General features: G+C 39.3%; 1 protein-coding gene across 2 annotated transcripts in view; it reads right to left on the bottom strand.

Moving 5' to 3' along the window:
* Nucleotides 1-762: 762 nt before the first annotated feature.
* The window catches only part of INTS7 (integrator complex subunit 7), a 101,832-nt gene continuing 87,013 nt past the window's right edge, over nucleotides 763-15,581 (bottom strand). The window contains exons 17-20 of one of the 2 annotated variants that reach the window (XM_010372483.2): nucleotides 13,014-13,146; nucleotides 6,667-6,765; nucleotides 4,859-5,044; nucleotides 763-2,190 (exon numbers count right to left, since the gene is read on the bottom strand). In XM_010372483.2, the coding sequence (XP_010370785.1) occupies nucleotides 1,903-2,190; nucleotides 4,859-5,044; nucleotides 6,667-6,765; nucleotides 13,014-13,146 (706 nt within the window). In that variant the 3' untranslated portion in view covers nucleotides 763-1,902. The remainder of the gene's footprint in view (nucleotides 2,191-4,858; nucleotides 5,045-6,666; nucleotides 6,766-13,013; nucleotides 13,147-15,581) is intronic. The other variant, XM_010372484.2, reaches the window with a different exon arrangement.

Below are 15,581 nucleotides of genomic sequence, written 5' to 3'. Positions count from 1 at the left end.
TATCTTTTAAGAATGTAACATTTGGGAAGTTCTCAAAGGGAATTGATGGCTTACAAGATTTGCTTCTTTTTTTGGAGAAATCTACCTTGAATGGCACCAGAAGCTTGAAATCCACATTGTAAACTTTAATCCTGAAAATAGCCGCTTAATTACAAAAAAAAAGATCTTCCCCAGTTTAAGAAATATTTTTGTTTGTTTTTAGTCTTTCAGTCACTTGATAATACAACTCTAGGCCACAATCCAGAAAACCAGTCTAATTCAGTCAATTTATAGACAAAAAAACCCCTAAGATGTAGAGAGTTAAAGTGACTTGCTTGGTCACACAGCTAATTCATCAGAACAAAGAGTGAAACCCAGGCTTTCTGATTCAGCTGTTTCCACACCTGCTAAAAGAACAAGGGGTTCTGCACACGTCTTCTGCACTGCTCTGGCAATTTTTCCTAAGCACGTGTTCCCAGATGCTGAGATGACTGTGCAGGTTGTGTGAACCGCATACGACTGGGCTGCATCTAAAGAGATGTCATTCACAGTGGACACCGTAGATCTGTACACATTTTATGAGCATGTTCTGGCTGTTAGCAGCACAATGGGTTGTGCTCATGAAAGCAAGCAATCTTGGAGAGACCCAAGTTGTGATTCACTTCTCAGTCCCTGAGGCCACATGACAAGAAAAAACAAAAAACAAAAAAACTTTTTATTTTTTAACTCAGACTCCATTCTCCTTTGAATTAATGTTGACATATAAGAGAAAAAGGCAAAACACAAGCAAAGAAACTGAGATATTTGTTTAAAAAGGAAATTCCAGGGAAAGTACCCTGCATTACCTTAGGAGCTGCATCCGGCCAAATTACTTACAGCATCAATATCTGCAACTGTATGATCCCTGATGTTTAGAAATCGTGACCCTGAAGCCCTAAATGATCCCCAATCAAAAAGCAGTTAAGTTATATTTAGCATACTGTGTTAAGAAAGTCTATTTTATCATGGTTTTCAACCAGTATTAAAATAGGAAAAAAAAGGGGTTTTCTGGCTAACCAGAAAACTCTGTTCCCTGAGCATCTCAACAAACTGAGCCTGTGTTATAAAGAGACTGTTCTCTCTAAACAATCAAGTCTAGCATAACTCATCAAGTAGAAACCAAACCAATCACCAACCAAAGGAAAAAAGATCCACCCCTTCTAACTTAAAACATTAAAGATATTAAATGAGTGATTTTTTTCACTTTTGGAAATAATGTGAAATGTCTGTATTATACACAGTTGCAGACACATTAGAAAAAACAAATCTTTAATTTTCTATGAAATTGCTAGCTGCTCTTTGTTTCAATAAATATGAAAATAATAAATTAGGATTGCTTTAGCCCAGGAAGAGATAGATAGATATGTGGTTGAAACAATACAGCAGGATGTTTCAGTACTGCTAGACAGTGGGCTTTCATAATCCAGAAGGCTGGATGTTATAGGGAGCACTTTCAAGTCCATCTACAGAAGGACTCAGGTTCTGCTACCATGGATAAACCTTGTAGTAACTGGTCAGAACTTCCCAATGAACAGCTCAGAATCCTAGGTCTAAGCCAGGCAGCAAACGATGTATTTTGGAAGAGTAGCGGTCAAATTTATCAATTCAATGATCTCAACATGTGACTATTCTTGAAAGAAGAAGAAAAAGCTCGGCAACAGAAAAAACAGTAATGACAAAACAAAACAGTCTTCTGGCCAGGAGCCCAATTATTTTTCAGACAAAATTTTTAAGAAAACAAAATTTTTCCAGAATATTACATTACAAAAATCAATGAATAAATGAACTACACTGTAACTTTCATACATATTCCATATGAAAAAGCAAACTGTTTCTGGCAATTTGATTGATCTCTTGAAAGTCTGCAGTGCATTCATCCCATGGTTAAAACCGTGTGTAGGCATTGCGCTGCTGCTGCTGCTGTAATGGCTGCTGGGCTTGCTGCTGTTGTAAGCGAATTTGCTGGGAATAAGGGTCTTCCAGGGATTTTACAAATATGGTAGTTCTGGGACCAGTCTTCCATACTATACCATTGGCATCTTTCACAGAAGATTCCACTGTAATGTTGTGTGTTCCAAGGATAGCAAAGTTCAACAGAAATTGAGTACTGAAGTAATCATTATGAGGTTCAACCCTTTGCTCCATCTCATTGGTCATGTTGTCAATGGGTATCTGGAATGAAACAATTGTTAAACAACAACAATGGCTGACATTTATTCAGTACTTACTATGAGTTAGGCCCTGGTCTAAGAGCTTATTTAGACTATGCAGACAACCAAAAAGTAGGTACTGCTATCATCCTTGCTTCACACATGAGGAGTCTGAGGCAGACAGGTGAAGTAATTTCTCCAAAGTCACATGATTAGTGAATGGAGTAGGAATCTGAACACAGGCAGGCTACCTCCAGGGCCTACACTCTGAACTATTAAGCGATGCTCCTCGCTATCCTTGAGTAGAATGAGCTCCCAGGGCTGTTTACAGCCCCTTCACATGCTGGGCTTTCTTCCTTGCTTATTCAACCCCATCTCTAAATCCCTATCTTCCTTGAGACTGTGAAGAGATATTCTGAAGAAATAGGATGAAATCACCTGCTCCAGAGAGTTTAAAATCTAAGAGACTGAAAAGGAACAAAACACTAAGCAAATTTAAGTTAGGTTCCCCCACAACCAGTTGGTCTGATTTTTATTACTTAATGTAGTGATTCCTTACTCCTTTAATAAATTAACTGAACAATTTGTACATTGCTCATTTAATAATCAGTGTCTTGTTCAGACTGGAAGTACAGTATGTTATAAAACACAGATTTACAGGCTCATTCATTTAGCCAGACATTCATGCTTTTGTTCTTCAAAGACCAGAATAAAACCTGCTGACGTACTCTTACCTGTACCCAAGATGAAACATGTTAAGAGATAGATTTCTCCTGAGAATGCAAATAAAGGTGATCTTAATGTGTATTTGACCAAATTGCTCTAGGTTTATGTGTGTGTTTCTGTGGTGTAATTAATTATATAAATGTGCCCTGCAGCTTTGTGTCTCAAGGAGCAGTTATCATGTCACTTTTCTAGAGACATTTACCTGTAACATTAATGAACTGACCTCACCAACCAATTCAAGGTCTTAGAATTATTTATAGTACAGGTACTTTTTCACCTTTAGCCTTTGTACAGTTTTTATTTCCCTAAAGAATATGCCTACCAAAGAACTTCCTTAAAAGGACCAGAAATAGGCCTAGGGAACCTGATTACCCTGAACGGATGGCTGCATTTTAAGCTGCAAACTCACTGTGAATAACATGGCAAAGTAATCATGTTATTGCACGGCTTATTATATCAGCTTCCTGACTTTAATCAATGCCTCTTGAGAGGTAAGTCAATAAGCAGAAGACCATAGCTTCTAGGTTTAAATGTCGTTTTCTTAATAGAAGAAATTATATGCAAGGAACAAAGAGAATTATGGTTACTACTGTTTCAAAGTGAAGAGAGAGCTGCAGACAAGGATAAATTGTGTAAATTCTCATTACAACCTTCTGTGACAGGAGATACCCAATTTTAACAGCTATACTCTAAATATAGTAAATAATTTTTTCATCATTCACGAATTATTGAGTGGCTACATAAGGTACCATGCAGTATGGCACAGAAGTCAAAACAGAGGAAAAGAGGAGAATGAAGGCTGAGCCATGTCAGAGTGCCAAAGTGAGAGGAACTTGCCATAGTTAAGAAAGTAGTAATGGCTTAAGAAAGTAATAATAGTTTAGAACTAGACCTTCCATTGGCTTTTTAACCTAAAACCACCAAAGATAACAAAATGCTCTCTTTTTATACCTTCACTGATAACCCGCCTTCCATGCTATGCCACAATAAACCTAAACACAGCCAATCTGGGCATCTGAATAACTTTGCTGCTACAACTGTGGACTTGGTCCCTTGCTCCATTTACTGTGGCTAAACCACCAAGGAATTGGAAATAAATGTCTAAAGCAAGGAACATTCTTTATTTGGAACACTGGCATTTCATGGGTACAGATTCAGTATCTTAGCTCTGGCTAACAATGTAAGCCTGATTCAGGTTATTACTTACCTATATCCTGAGCTCTCAAGGCAGCAAATCCCTAGGGTTACACTCTTAAAAAAAGATTTTACTTTATCTGATCATTTTATAGAAATGCTATATACTTTTTTTAAATGATAAAATTTACTTAAAATGGAGAAAACTAAATAGATGTGTATTTTTTTGTGGGGAGGGATTGGGTGGGTTAGGGAGACACTTGTTTTTCAACTTCTGACATTTGAAGGGACCTCTTGATGTGCGAGGGGCCTTTCATTAGATTAATTTCCTGGCCTAGCGGGGAGGAGGGAGGAGGTGAGTCTTGCTGATGGGTGAGTTTCTGGGCAGGAACCAGACATGGGAAGGTAAGCCCTTGCTCTTTCTCTTCTGCTTTGGGCACCCGATTTCTCTGTGCCCTGCCATAAATTTTATAGGGGCAGGCTCCCATATGTACTGACTGAGGCTGGGTGAAAAAATCCAATTCAGGGGTCTAAGGTTAGAAAGTCCTTGCTGTCAGGCATCGGAGTTAGGTTTTCCCACAGCTCTAACAGTAATAAAACTCATATTTTGATCTTTGCCTGGATGCTTCGTCCCTATTAACTGGTTCAGGGAGAGAAAAAAGAAGTGTTTATCAACCCCTTCCAGCCCCAATGTGGGCTTTCAATTTATGACCATCTGATCCCTTTGGAGGTATAACTGCAATCTGTTTAACCATGAAAAACACTGGAAAACTTCCATCAATGAGCTCATATAAAATCTGTATCACAATTCTGCCTCTTTCCTAAATTACCTTGTAGTCTTGTCCGGATTTACTCTGCAGTGTGGAAGAAACATTCAGACAGACAGACTGAATTTTGCGAAAGAGTCCTGGTTTAGATCCGTGCTGAACCACTCCCTCTACCTTTAGCGCCAGCTGCTGGTTATTCTGGACAGCAATGGGCTCTGCAGGGTTCCGGGGCGATGGTGACAGAGCAAGCTGGAATGCCAACACTCAAATAAATGCCAACAACCAAGAGCAAGCTTCCTTCTGACAAACATGTCTGTGCTAATCACTGGTTACAGGTTAACAGATTCGATTGTGCACTCCCCTACCCCCACATGACCTGACTGTGCTGGGAAAAGACAGATGTACCTTTAAAGTGCCTCCTTCTAAATATCACTGTGGTTTTCATCTCAAACCTCAGTTCTACTTGAGGATGATACAGAACTAGAGAAAAGCAAAGGCACTGTTCTCCCAATTTTTGTGGTGAGGCATTTCTTCGACAATGAACCACTTCTAGTAGGGAAATGCATTATATCAATTTTCATTACCTAAGTGCTGCTGTCTCTTTGGTCTTAGGTAAATTTAAGTAAACTAAATTCAAATGTAAATGAACTTAAAGTTCCAGGATTATCTACACAGCGAAGTCACTGTGCTATAAAAAAGTCAATATCCACAAATGAATCAAATGACAATTTTTACCTCTCATTAGTTTTTCTTCAAAAATGCATTAAAAATCCCAAATATGCATCAATTAAAGAAAGCTCAAGTCTTGCTAAATGAAAAGATGGAAGAAATTTGAGTCTTTCTGATAATGCTGTTGAACTACTAAACTAATCAACCCTGGAGACATCCTACTTTAGGACTTCTTATCTAGATCGTCAGTCTTTCTCATTATTCCAGTCATTTTGAAATGGAATGCTTTGTTATTTGCAATCAAAAGCATCTGCATGGATGTAAAAGTTTACTGAAGACATTAACTAACAGGGATAATCCAGGAAATCTCTTAGAAGTGACAATTTTCTCCCTTTTCCAACAATTTCATTTTTTGAATCAAAAATAGCTTTTGAATTGTGAGTGGCTTAAATATTTCAAAATACTGATTCTACTCACTGGTTAGCCCCTCAAAATATGTTACTGAAAGGCAGAAGTACTTTGGAAGTAGAACTGGTGACACTTTACTGGACCTGATTCATTCTAAGTTGGGTCTGAATAGACTCAGCTCAAGATCCTTGCAGGCTACTGTGATATATCACTAATTTATTCCTGGAGGTAAGAGGCAAACAACAGAGCTCCAGTTACCCAAATGCCTGTCTCATAGCATTTGGCACTGACAATTAAAAAGGGAGAGAGTTTAACTCTCAAATCCATTCCTTTCATCCAACCCCTTGATAAAGGAGAGAAATGGCTTACAACTAGGTTTTATCAAAACCAAAGGTAGCCCAGGCTCATGCCTGTAATCCGAGCACTTTGGGAGGCAGAGGTGGGTGGATCACTTGAGGTCAGGAGTTCCTGACCAGCCTGGCCAACATGGTGCAACCCCATCTTTACCAAAAATACAAAAATTAGCTGGGTGTGGTGGCGGATGCCTGTAATCCCAGCTCCTCGGGAGGCTGAGGCAGGAGAATTGCTTGAACCTAGAGGTTGCGGTGAGCCAAGATCATACCACTATACTCCAGCCCAGGCGACAGGGCGAGACTCTGTCTCAAAAAACAAAACAAACCAAAAAAACCAATAAACCAAAGGTAACACACTGAAGTGTAGCTATGTACTACATAATCTTCAGAAGACACCTGGTTTTAAAACCTATATTAACCTTAGTATTCTTCCTGTATTACCTTGATGCTGGTAGACTGTAGTTTCTGGAAAAAATATCTCTGGAAAGAAAGGGGAACTTTCAGCAAAGCAATGATGGCATTGCAGAGGCATGCTGTATGCTAGGGGAAAAAAAGAAACTCAATCAAATAAAAATAAATTTTCAAATTTCATCAACAAGTGGTACATTCAGTATAGAACTACAAATGCCCATATAATTACAAATGTACATACCAATCAAGAACTAGGCATCACATCCAGGAACTGTGCATACATACTAAATCATTCATGTCATGAATCACAATTACAGATTTTTACTTTATTATGAAGTATATTCAATAAAATATAAGTGACAGAAATGAGAAAATCCACAGTCCTCAAGGCCAAGCAATAGGAAAATTCCACATTTCTACAGCACTCAGAAATATCAGTGTATTATTAAACAAATATATTAGATACTAAAATACAGAGTAACTATCACATGGCAAAGTATGATAAACAGTATGGTAAAGAAGCCCGAGCATTTTGCAGGACTTTGGCTTTGAGCTGGCTCATTCTTTCATTAGGTGGCTTCTTTGTCTCTATGGCCACTGGTCCTCAGAGTAAGCAATGGTGGAAACTTAGTCGAATTCAGATGAAAGAGGACTATATAGTCGGGGAATCCTGAAACTCTAATAAAATACCTTATTTCTCAAAACTGCTTAACTGAGTTTTGAAAATCCCAGCATGACTGCAAAGGCACAGAAACACTGCAGAGAATATTTTGAGCCTTAATGAAAGTGGTCATAAAATCAGAATTTAAGAGTTCAACGATATTTTAAAGATTACCCAGTCTAATCTTCAATTTTGCTGATGACACAGGTCACACAGATAGGTAACAGAACAAGCTGGGGCTAGAATCTAGGTTGCCTGACTCTTCAGTGATTTTCTTCTATATCACCAATGATTTGCCAACTTAATAGAAGAAAACTGAAAGTATCATAAGAACACCTTTAACTTTAGGTGAACCAGAACCATTCCTGCTTGGTCCACTATCCCTTCCTCAGTCTACTCCGGTCTCAGTGGCCTCCTAAGGCACAACAGTGAGGCAGCACTCCTTTCGAGGGGGCACTAGCTGCGGGGGGTCTGTTCCTGCAGACCCGATTCAGCAACAGATGAATAAAGTACACTGACACCCAGATATTCTGCTCTGCCAGTCCAGCTGAGGGTCCCAGCCGCATTCAGTAAGATTAATTAACAAAAGCTTGAGTCAACACCATTAGAGGGAAATTGACATTGTGGACTTCTGAGTAAAAGGTACTTAAGCACCCATGGTACATCAAAGGTTAGTCTTTACATGAGTAAAAAAGCTAGCTAGGTAAACTACTCTGCCTTTCTTTATTACTATTTTAATTTGTTTAACTAAAGGTAAAGGGATCAGGTCGCCTTCAGTCAGATCTATTACCGAAGTTATACAAACTTCCCGGCCTTCCAAGAAGATTTGTGTCTATTTCTATAACTATCTCTAATATTTTTCCCACCAGCCTGATTGAAACCCAACACCACAGGTTGAAAACTGCTGCATGCACCATGTGGTATGCTGTCTGTCCCTCTAAGCTCCTGCTTTCAAGCAGAATGTCACCTAGTTGCGCATGCTGTAAACATTTTTTTTTTCTTTTTTTAAGTTGGGTGTTAAGGCTAAAAGCCAGAAAAATCCATTCCTTATTGGATTCAGGCAGTTGAACATTTTGTGCCCAATAGACTCATAGTACAAATGCCAGGTCTATTACCTGAGATAATTACAGCACAGATTTAAAGACATTGGTTCTATTTTTTCAGATTCAACTGTTAAAATAGCATTAATCAACTCCCCACAAGTAATTTGGAAAGTATTTGCAGGGACATCCACCTTTGGTGGACCTCTGATGCCACGCTAGTGTTTAAGGAGAGAAACATCTTTGAAGGGTGGACTCAGAGGACCACAAGGGACTTCAGGGTGTTTTCAGGCAGAAAGTCACCATTTTGCCTTTTAAAAGAATGGTGCAGATTTTGCAATACCCCCTTGGAAAAGTGTGGAGTGCCTCTGAGGTCAACAGTCCCTTGGGTATTGACCTCCATAGGTATATTAGCAGACCACTATTAAGATGTCTGGAGATGTAAATTACATATCATAATCAGAAAGACGTTAATTTTTTTTTTTTTTTTTTTTTTTTTTTGAGACTCTGTTACCCAGGCTGGAGTGCAGTGGTGCGATCTCGGCTCACTGCAAGCTCTGCCTCCTGGGTTCATGCCATTCTCCTGCATCAGCCTCCCGAGTAGCTGGGATTACAGGCACGTGCCACCACCCCCGGCTAACTTTTGTATTTTTAGTAGAGACAGGGTTTCACCATGTTGGTCAGGCTGATCTCAAACTCCTGACCTCGTGATCCGCCCGCATTGGCCTCCCAAAGTGCTGGGATTGCGGGCAGGAGGCACCGCGCCTGGCCAACGCTCTCTTAATTGTCAATCCAAAGGATACTTCTCAGTGTATTTTCTGATATTTCTGTGGCACCTGATAATGCTTTTCCTTCCATGAAATTCCATCTAATAGTCCATACCCTTATTTCTGATTCCTCCTTTCACCATCTTCTGTCTGAAGAGTCTCTTCTTTTGTGTGTTCCTTAAATGCTGATACTCTCTTTGTCATCTTCTCTTCTCAATCCATGTTTTTCATAGGCAATTCTCCCCACTCCCATGACTTTAAGACTTTCTATATGCAGATGACCTTATATGCATCCCAGCCCATCTTTCTTCCAACTCCAACGTATTTACTATCTAACTGCCTAAAGACAGCAACATGTTTGAAAATAAAACCTTCATCTTCTATCACCTCTCTATATTCTATCAGTAAAGGATCAATCAGTTGTGTAAGTGATCACTGAAGCTGGAAACCTGGAAGGCATGCCTCCATCATCTCATGTCTACTTTAAAAAAAAAAAAAGGGCCGGGTGCGGTGGCTCACGCCTGTAATCCCAGCACTTTGGAGGCCAAGGCGGGCAGATCACGAGGTCAGGAGATCGAGACTATCCTGGCGAACACAGTGAAACCCTGTCTCTACTAAAAACACACAAAAAATTAGCTGGGCGTGGTGGCGGGCACCTGTAGTCCCAGCTACTGGGGAGGCTAAGGCAGGAGAATGGTGTGAACCCGGGAGGCGGCAGAGCTTGTAGTGAGCGGAGATCGTGCCACTGCACTCCAGCCTGGGCGACAGAGCGAGACTCCGTTTCAAAAAAACAAAACAAAACAAAACAAAAAAAAACAACACTCAACCTTGAAAATATTTTCACTAAGTATCTCTCATATATATCTTTTTTTCTCATTCCTACTGCCATTTTAGTAATTTGTTCCTTACTTTGGATTACTGAAAAAGCCTTGTACTCATTCTTTCCTCTAATTTCACACCCTATCAGCCATTTCCTGTTTTGCTTCTAGATGATAATATACAATCTATATTAAGCACTTCTCTCTCCCACCCATTTACAATTTCTAAGAAGCCCCCCAGTGCTTAAGGACAAAGTCCAAACTCCTTAATATTGTGTTCAAAGCCTTCTGTCACCTGGCCGCTGGCTACCTCTCTGATTTCATCTCTCTAATCCCTAGCCTGTACGTTACATTGCAGTAATAACAAACTGTTCCTAGAAGACACCATGCTATTTCATGCCTCTGCTTTTGAACATGTTTTCTGCCTGAGATTCCCAATCCTTTCTTATCTGTCTGGAAAACTCATATACAAATACATCTTCCCTCTCAACTGCACCACCAATCCATTTTCCCTATCTTTTGACGTGAACTACTCTTTTTTGTACTACATCTCTACGTTGTGCAGAATTCTATTAATGCACATACACTGTATTGTGTTTATTTGTTTATAAAATCTTTCTTTCAGCGGGGTGCGGTGGCTCACACCTGTAATCCCAGCACTTTGGGAGGCTGAGGCGGGTGGATCACAAGGTCAGGAGATCGAGACCACCCTGGCTAACACGGTGAAACCCTGTCTCTACTAAAAATACAAAAAATTAGCTGGGCATGGTTGAACTGAATCTGGAGGCTCAGACAGTAACAAATCTATAAAATACAATTTAGAAATACAGAAAAAGATAATTTATTTATTTATTTATTTGAGATGAAGTTTCACTCTTGTCACCCAGGTTGGAGTGCAATGGCGTGATCTCGACTCACTGCAACCTCCACCTCCCGGGTTCAAGCAATTCTCTTGCCTCAGCCTCCCAAGTAGCTGGGATTACAGGCGCTTGCCATCATGCCCTGCTAATTTTTGTAGTTTTAGTACAGATGGGGTTTCACCATGTTGGACAGGCTGGTCTTGAACTCCTGACCTCAGGTGATCCGCCCACCTTGGCCTCCCAAAGTGCTGGGATTACAGGCATGAGCCACCATGCCTGACTGGGAAATGTTTTATTAACCACTCCTTATATGACAGTACTGTGCTAGGCAATAAGCATTATTTCATTTAAACCTCACAGTAATCCTATGACGCAGGCATGTTTTCTACTTCATATAAAAGGATGTTAAGTAATGTGACTAAAGTCACAGAACTGCTGAGTGGCAATGCCAGAATTTGAACTTAGTTCTGAAGGAGCCTAAGGCCCTTTTTTCTGTACTGTCTTCTGCTGGGCAGAAAATTCCCATTCCATTATATTCAATTCCATCAAAATCAAGTTTCTGTTTATCATCTATTTCATTTTTTAGGATGGAGCCTAGAGGAATATGAAAATAACCACTGTCTCACACAGATGTGTGTATTTCTTTCAAAGACTGTCTTTACACTCTCTCAGCAAACAATGTCACTGTCAAACAGCTGTCAATTCGATTCAGTAAATACTATTGACAATTTTACATGGAAAGCAGTATGTCAAGGGAATTGCCCATCTTTAGCTCTAACCTAACTCTTTAATGACACATCCTATTTATTCTAAAATACTTGATAAAGCAAGAAAGTACAGAATGAGAAGAGAAGCAGAAGAGAAACTCTCCAAGGGGTAAAATTCAAAGGCTGGGAATTATGGACTGAATGTTTGTGTTCCCCCAAATTCATCTGTGGAAGCTGTAACCCCCAAGGTCATGGCATTTGGAGGTGGGCCCCCATGATGGGATGAGTGTTCCTGTGTTCTTTTTCTTTTTTTTGAGACAGAGTCCTCGCTCTGTTGTCCGGGCTGGAGTGCAGTGGCACGATCTCGGTTCACTGCAACCTCTGACACCTGATTCAAGTGATTTTCCTGCCTCAGCCTCCTGAGTAGCTGGGATTACAGGTATGCGCCACCATGCCCAGCTAATTTTTGCATTTTTAGTAGACACAGGGTTTCACCATGTTAGTTAGGCTGGTCTCAAACTCCTGACCTCGTGATCTGCCCACCTCGCCCTCCAAAGTGCTGGGATTACAGGCGTGAGCCACTGCACCCGGCTGGGATGAGTGTTCTCCCAGAAGAGGAAGAGTGACCCGAGCTCTCAATCTCTCCCCACCATGTGAAGACACAGTGAGAAGGTGGCTGCCACCAGGGCCAGGAAGAAAGCCCTCACCAGGAACCAAATCTGCTGGCACCTTGATCCTGGACTTCCCTGCCTCCAGAACTGTGAGAAATAAATGTCTGTTGTTTAAGGCACCAAGCCTATGGCATCTGTTATAAAACCTGAGCAGAGTCACTGGGGAATGGTCAGACAGGGAGGAGAAAATTTGGGTGAGAATGTGTCAGCCTGTCCTGTGACTGGTAAATCAGGGGAGAAGATTTAATAAAGGGTGAGCACTCTGAGAACTTCTTAGGAAGTGCCAAAGGCAGCAGAAATTCAGCAGGCTAAAGGCTGAAGAGTGTACTGAAAGACATTACTGTCACCACCTGGTAGGAAATGATTCATTGCCAGTCAGACAACAAGCCCAGTTCTTCCTGTTTCAATTGGCCAGTGGTTCTCCCAACCATGGCAGCATGACAGAATCACCTGAGTGCTTGTAAAACTACTAATGCCTGGGCCCCAATTCCAGAAATTCAGAGTTAACTGGTCAGGAGTGAGGCCTGTATATTCATGTATTCTTTAAAAAGCCCTCAAGTGATTCTAATGTGTAGCCTGGGTTGAGAATTATTGTACTTCAGTTAAATTGTTAAAAAAAGAAAAAAGTTTTATTTGCATTCTGTAGCAGCTAGAGATGTGGTAAGTGCTTTCATGGATTATCTCATTTACTCCCCACTACAATGCTGTGACGTCGGTATTAACCCTGTTTTATAGATAAGGGAACAGACACAGAAAGGTTAATTTGTTGAACTCACAGATTTAGTAAGCGCCATAGATGTATGAAAAACCCACATTTGTACAATAAAAGCTCAATAAAACAAATGCCACTTGCCATATAAGAAACAGGCGTATATTTCCGATTGAGTGATTCTACCTCCTCCAAGACATGATTATATACAGACATCATTCTTCTTTCATATTCACTATCAGCATGGGCTGTTCCAGCAGATCCGTATTCCTGGAAACTGAAGTAAAGGTCAATATTCATTAATTCATCAAAATAGCATGGCTATTTAATACCTACATGTATCAGGTACTTTCAAATATTTTCATTTAATTTTTAAAATAATGAAGTTATTTCCATTTATAAGTGAGAAAATTGAGGCTAGGAGAGGGTAAGTAGTTTGCCTACAGTCATACAGCTAGTAAATGGCAAACCAGAATTCAAACCCAGGTCTGACTTCAAGTTATGTAATTCTTAATCTCTTTGGTTGCCAGGAAATATGACAGTGTTACTGCCATAAGTAAAAAGGACATAAAGACATCTGAAAAGGGGACTATCAATAAAGCCAGCAGATAAGTGCCAAACTATCAATAAAGATAAATAATAACAGGTTAGATATATAAATAACAGGTCAGAACATGGAGGAATGTCACAGAAGAAAATAATCTTGAACATATCAGTAGGTGAGTAAGACAGGTAAACTCTGGAGAGATGGAAAGTACAGGACATTCATGGCTAGAGATATGGCATGAATCTAAAGCATGGAGATGAAACGCACAGGCATGTTCAGAAGACAGTTTGTATACACAGCATGCTGGGATAAGTTTAATCTAGATTTCTTCCTTTTTCTTCTACTGCTTCGAACCCCTGCAAATTTCTGAAAATATTTCTAAGTGAAAAAAGGCATTTCTAACTAAACTTTTAAAAATACAATGTAAGTAATTTAAATATGCTGGGCATAACACTACTCTTATTATTCCCTACTATCATTTTAATGCCTACTATGTAGAAGGTATTTCAGCCAGCTGTTTTATATATATTAGTTCATTGAATCTTCACAACTACTCTGGGAAACAGGCATCATTATCTACCTATAGTTTATGCATACATGGCTCACTGGGATGATATACATCCACAGAGCTAGGAGTGACTGGTAAGGGATTCATGTTCACATTTGCTGGGCTCCAAAGTTCTGTTTCCTGCTCTGTACTATATCTTAAGTTCTATTAAGACAAGAACCGAAGCTCATTTGTATGATGGACTTTAAGGACAACTAAACTACATAAAAGACTTCCATTTTTTTGCTAACAAAACAATTCCATTTCTGGCGGTAGGCAACCACAGATTTGCTTTTAATCTCTGTAAATGAGATTTGTTTCCTAATAGTTCATATAAATAGGGCCATACAATACATACTCTTTTGTATATGGTGTGGGGTAAGGAAGATTATTTTTTCCCTTTTATATATTTAGTTGTTCTAGCACAATCTGTTGAAAAGACTATTCTTTTCCCATACAATTATCTTGGCATCTTTGACAAAAATCAAGTCTATTTCTGGACTCTCTGTCCTACCCTTAAGCCATCATCACATTGTCTTAATTACTGTAGTTTTATATTAAGTCTTGAAACCAGTAGTTAAGTCTTCCCACTTTAGTTTTTCTCATTTATTTTGCAATACGGTGAAGTACTTAAATTGATTTTCTAATGTTAACCCAACCTTGCATTCCTGGGATGAACCTTATTTAGTCTTAATGTATTATATTTATATGTTGTATTTATATTGTTGGACTGAACTTTTGTTAAAAATTTTTGTCTATGCTAATGAAGAGTATTTAAATTTGTCCTATTCATCTAAGCAAATTTCTTTGCACAAAGTTATTCTTCCCTTATTATGCTTTTAATATCTGTAAGATTTGTATTGATGCCATCATTTTATTTCTACTATTAGTGATTTATTATTTTTTCTTGCTCAGACTAGTTTTATCAATTTTATTAATCTTTTCAAAGAACCAGCTTCTGGCTTCACTGATTTTCTCTATTGGCTTCTTTCACAGCATGTTTTTGAGGGCACTCATGGTTTCCGTATGACCTGCTGAATGATCCAACAGGTCATTCATCTTCATTACTAAGTAGCATTTCATTTGTGGATATACTACAATGTATTTACCCATTAGCCTACTGAGAGACACTTGGATTTTTCCAGATTTGTTATTATGAATAAAAATGCTATGAACATTTGTGTGTATGTCTGTGTGGAAACAGGTTTTCCTTTCTCTTGGGTAAAATAGTAGGAGTAGAATTGGTGGTCATATGATAAATGTATATTTAACTTTATATGACATTGTCAAACAGTTTTCCAAGTGGCTATATCATTTTGTATTCCCAACAACATATCAGCATGAATTCAAGCTCCTCCACATCTTCACCAACAAAGGGTATTGAAGGTCTTTTTAATCTTAGCTGTTCTAGTGGGAGTAGTATCTCATTGTGATTTTAATTTCCCTAATGACTACTGATGTCAAGCACCTTTTCATGTGCCTATTGGGTATTAACATATTTTCTTTTTTGAAGTGTCCAAAACTCTTATCAGTTTTTTTTTTTTGAGACAGAGTCTCGCTCTACCGCCCAGGCTGGAGTGCAGTGGCACAATCTCGGCTCACTGCAAGCTCCACCTCC

This window comes from Rhinopithecus roxellana, chromosome 8 (assembly GCF_007565055.1).
Source record: "Rhinopithecus roxellana isolate Shanxi Qingling chromosome 8, ASM756505v1, whole genome shotgun sequence".
In the NCBI taxonomy this organism is placed as follows: Eukaryota; Metazoa; Chordata; class Mammalia; order Primates; family Cercopithecidae; genus Rhinopithecus; species Rhinopithecus roxellana.
This window is presented reverse-complemented; position numbering and strand designations above follow the sequence as displayed.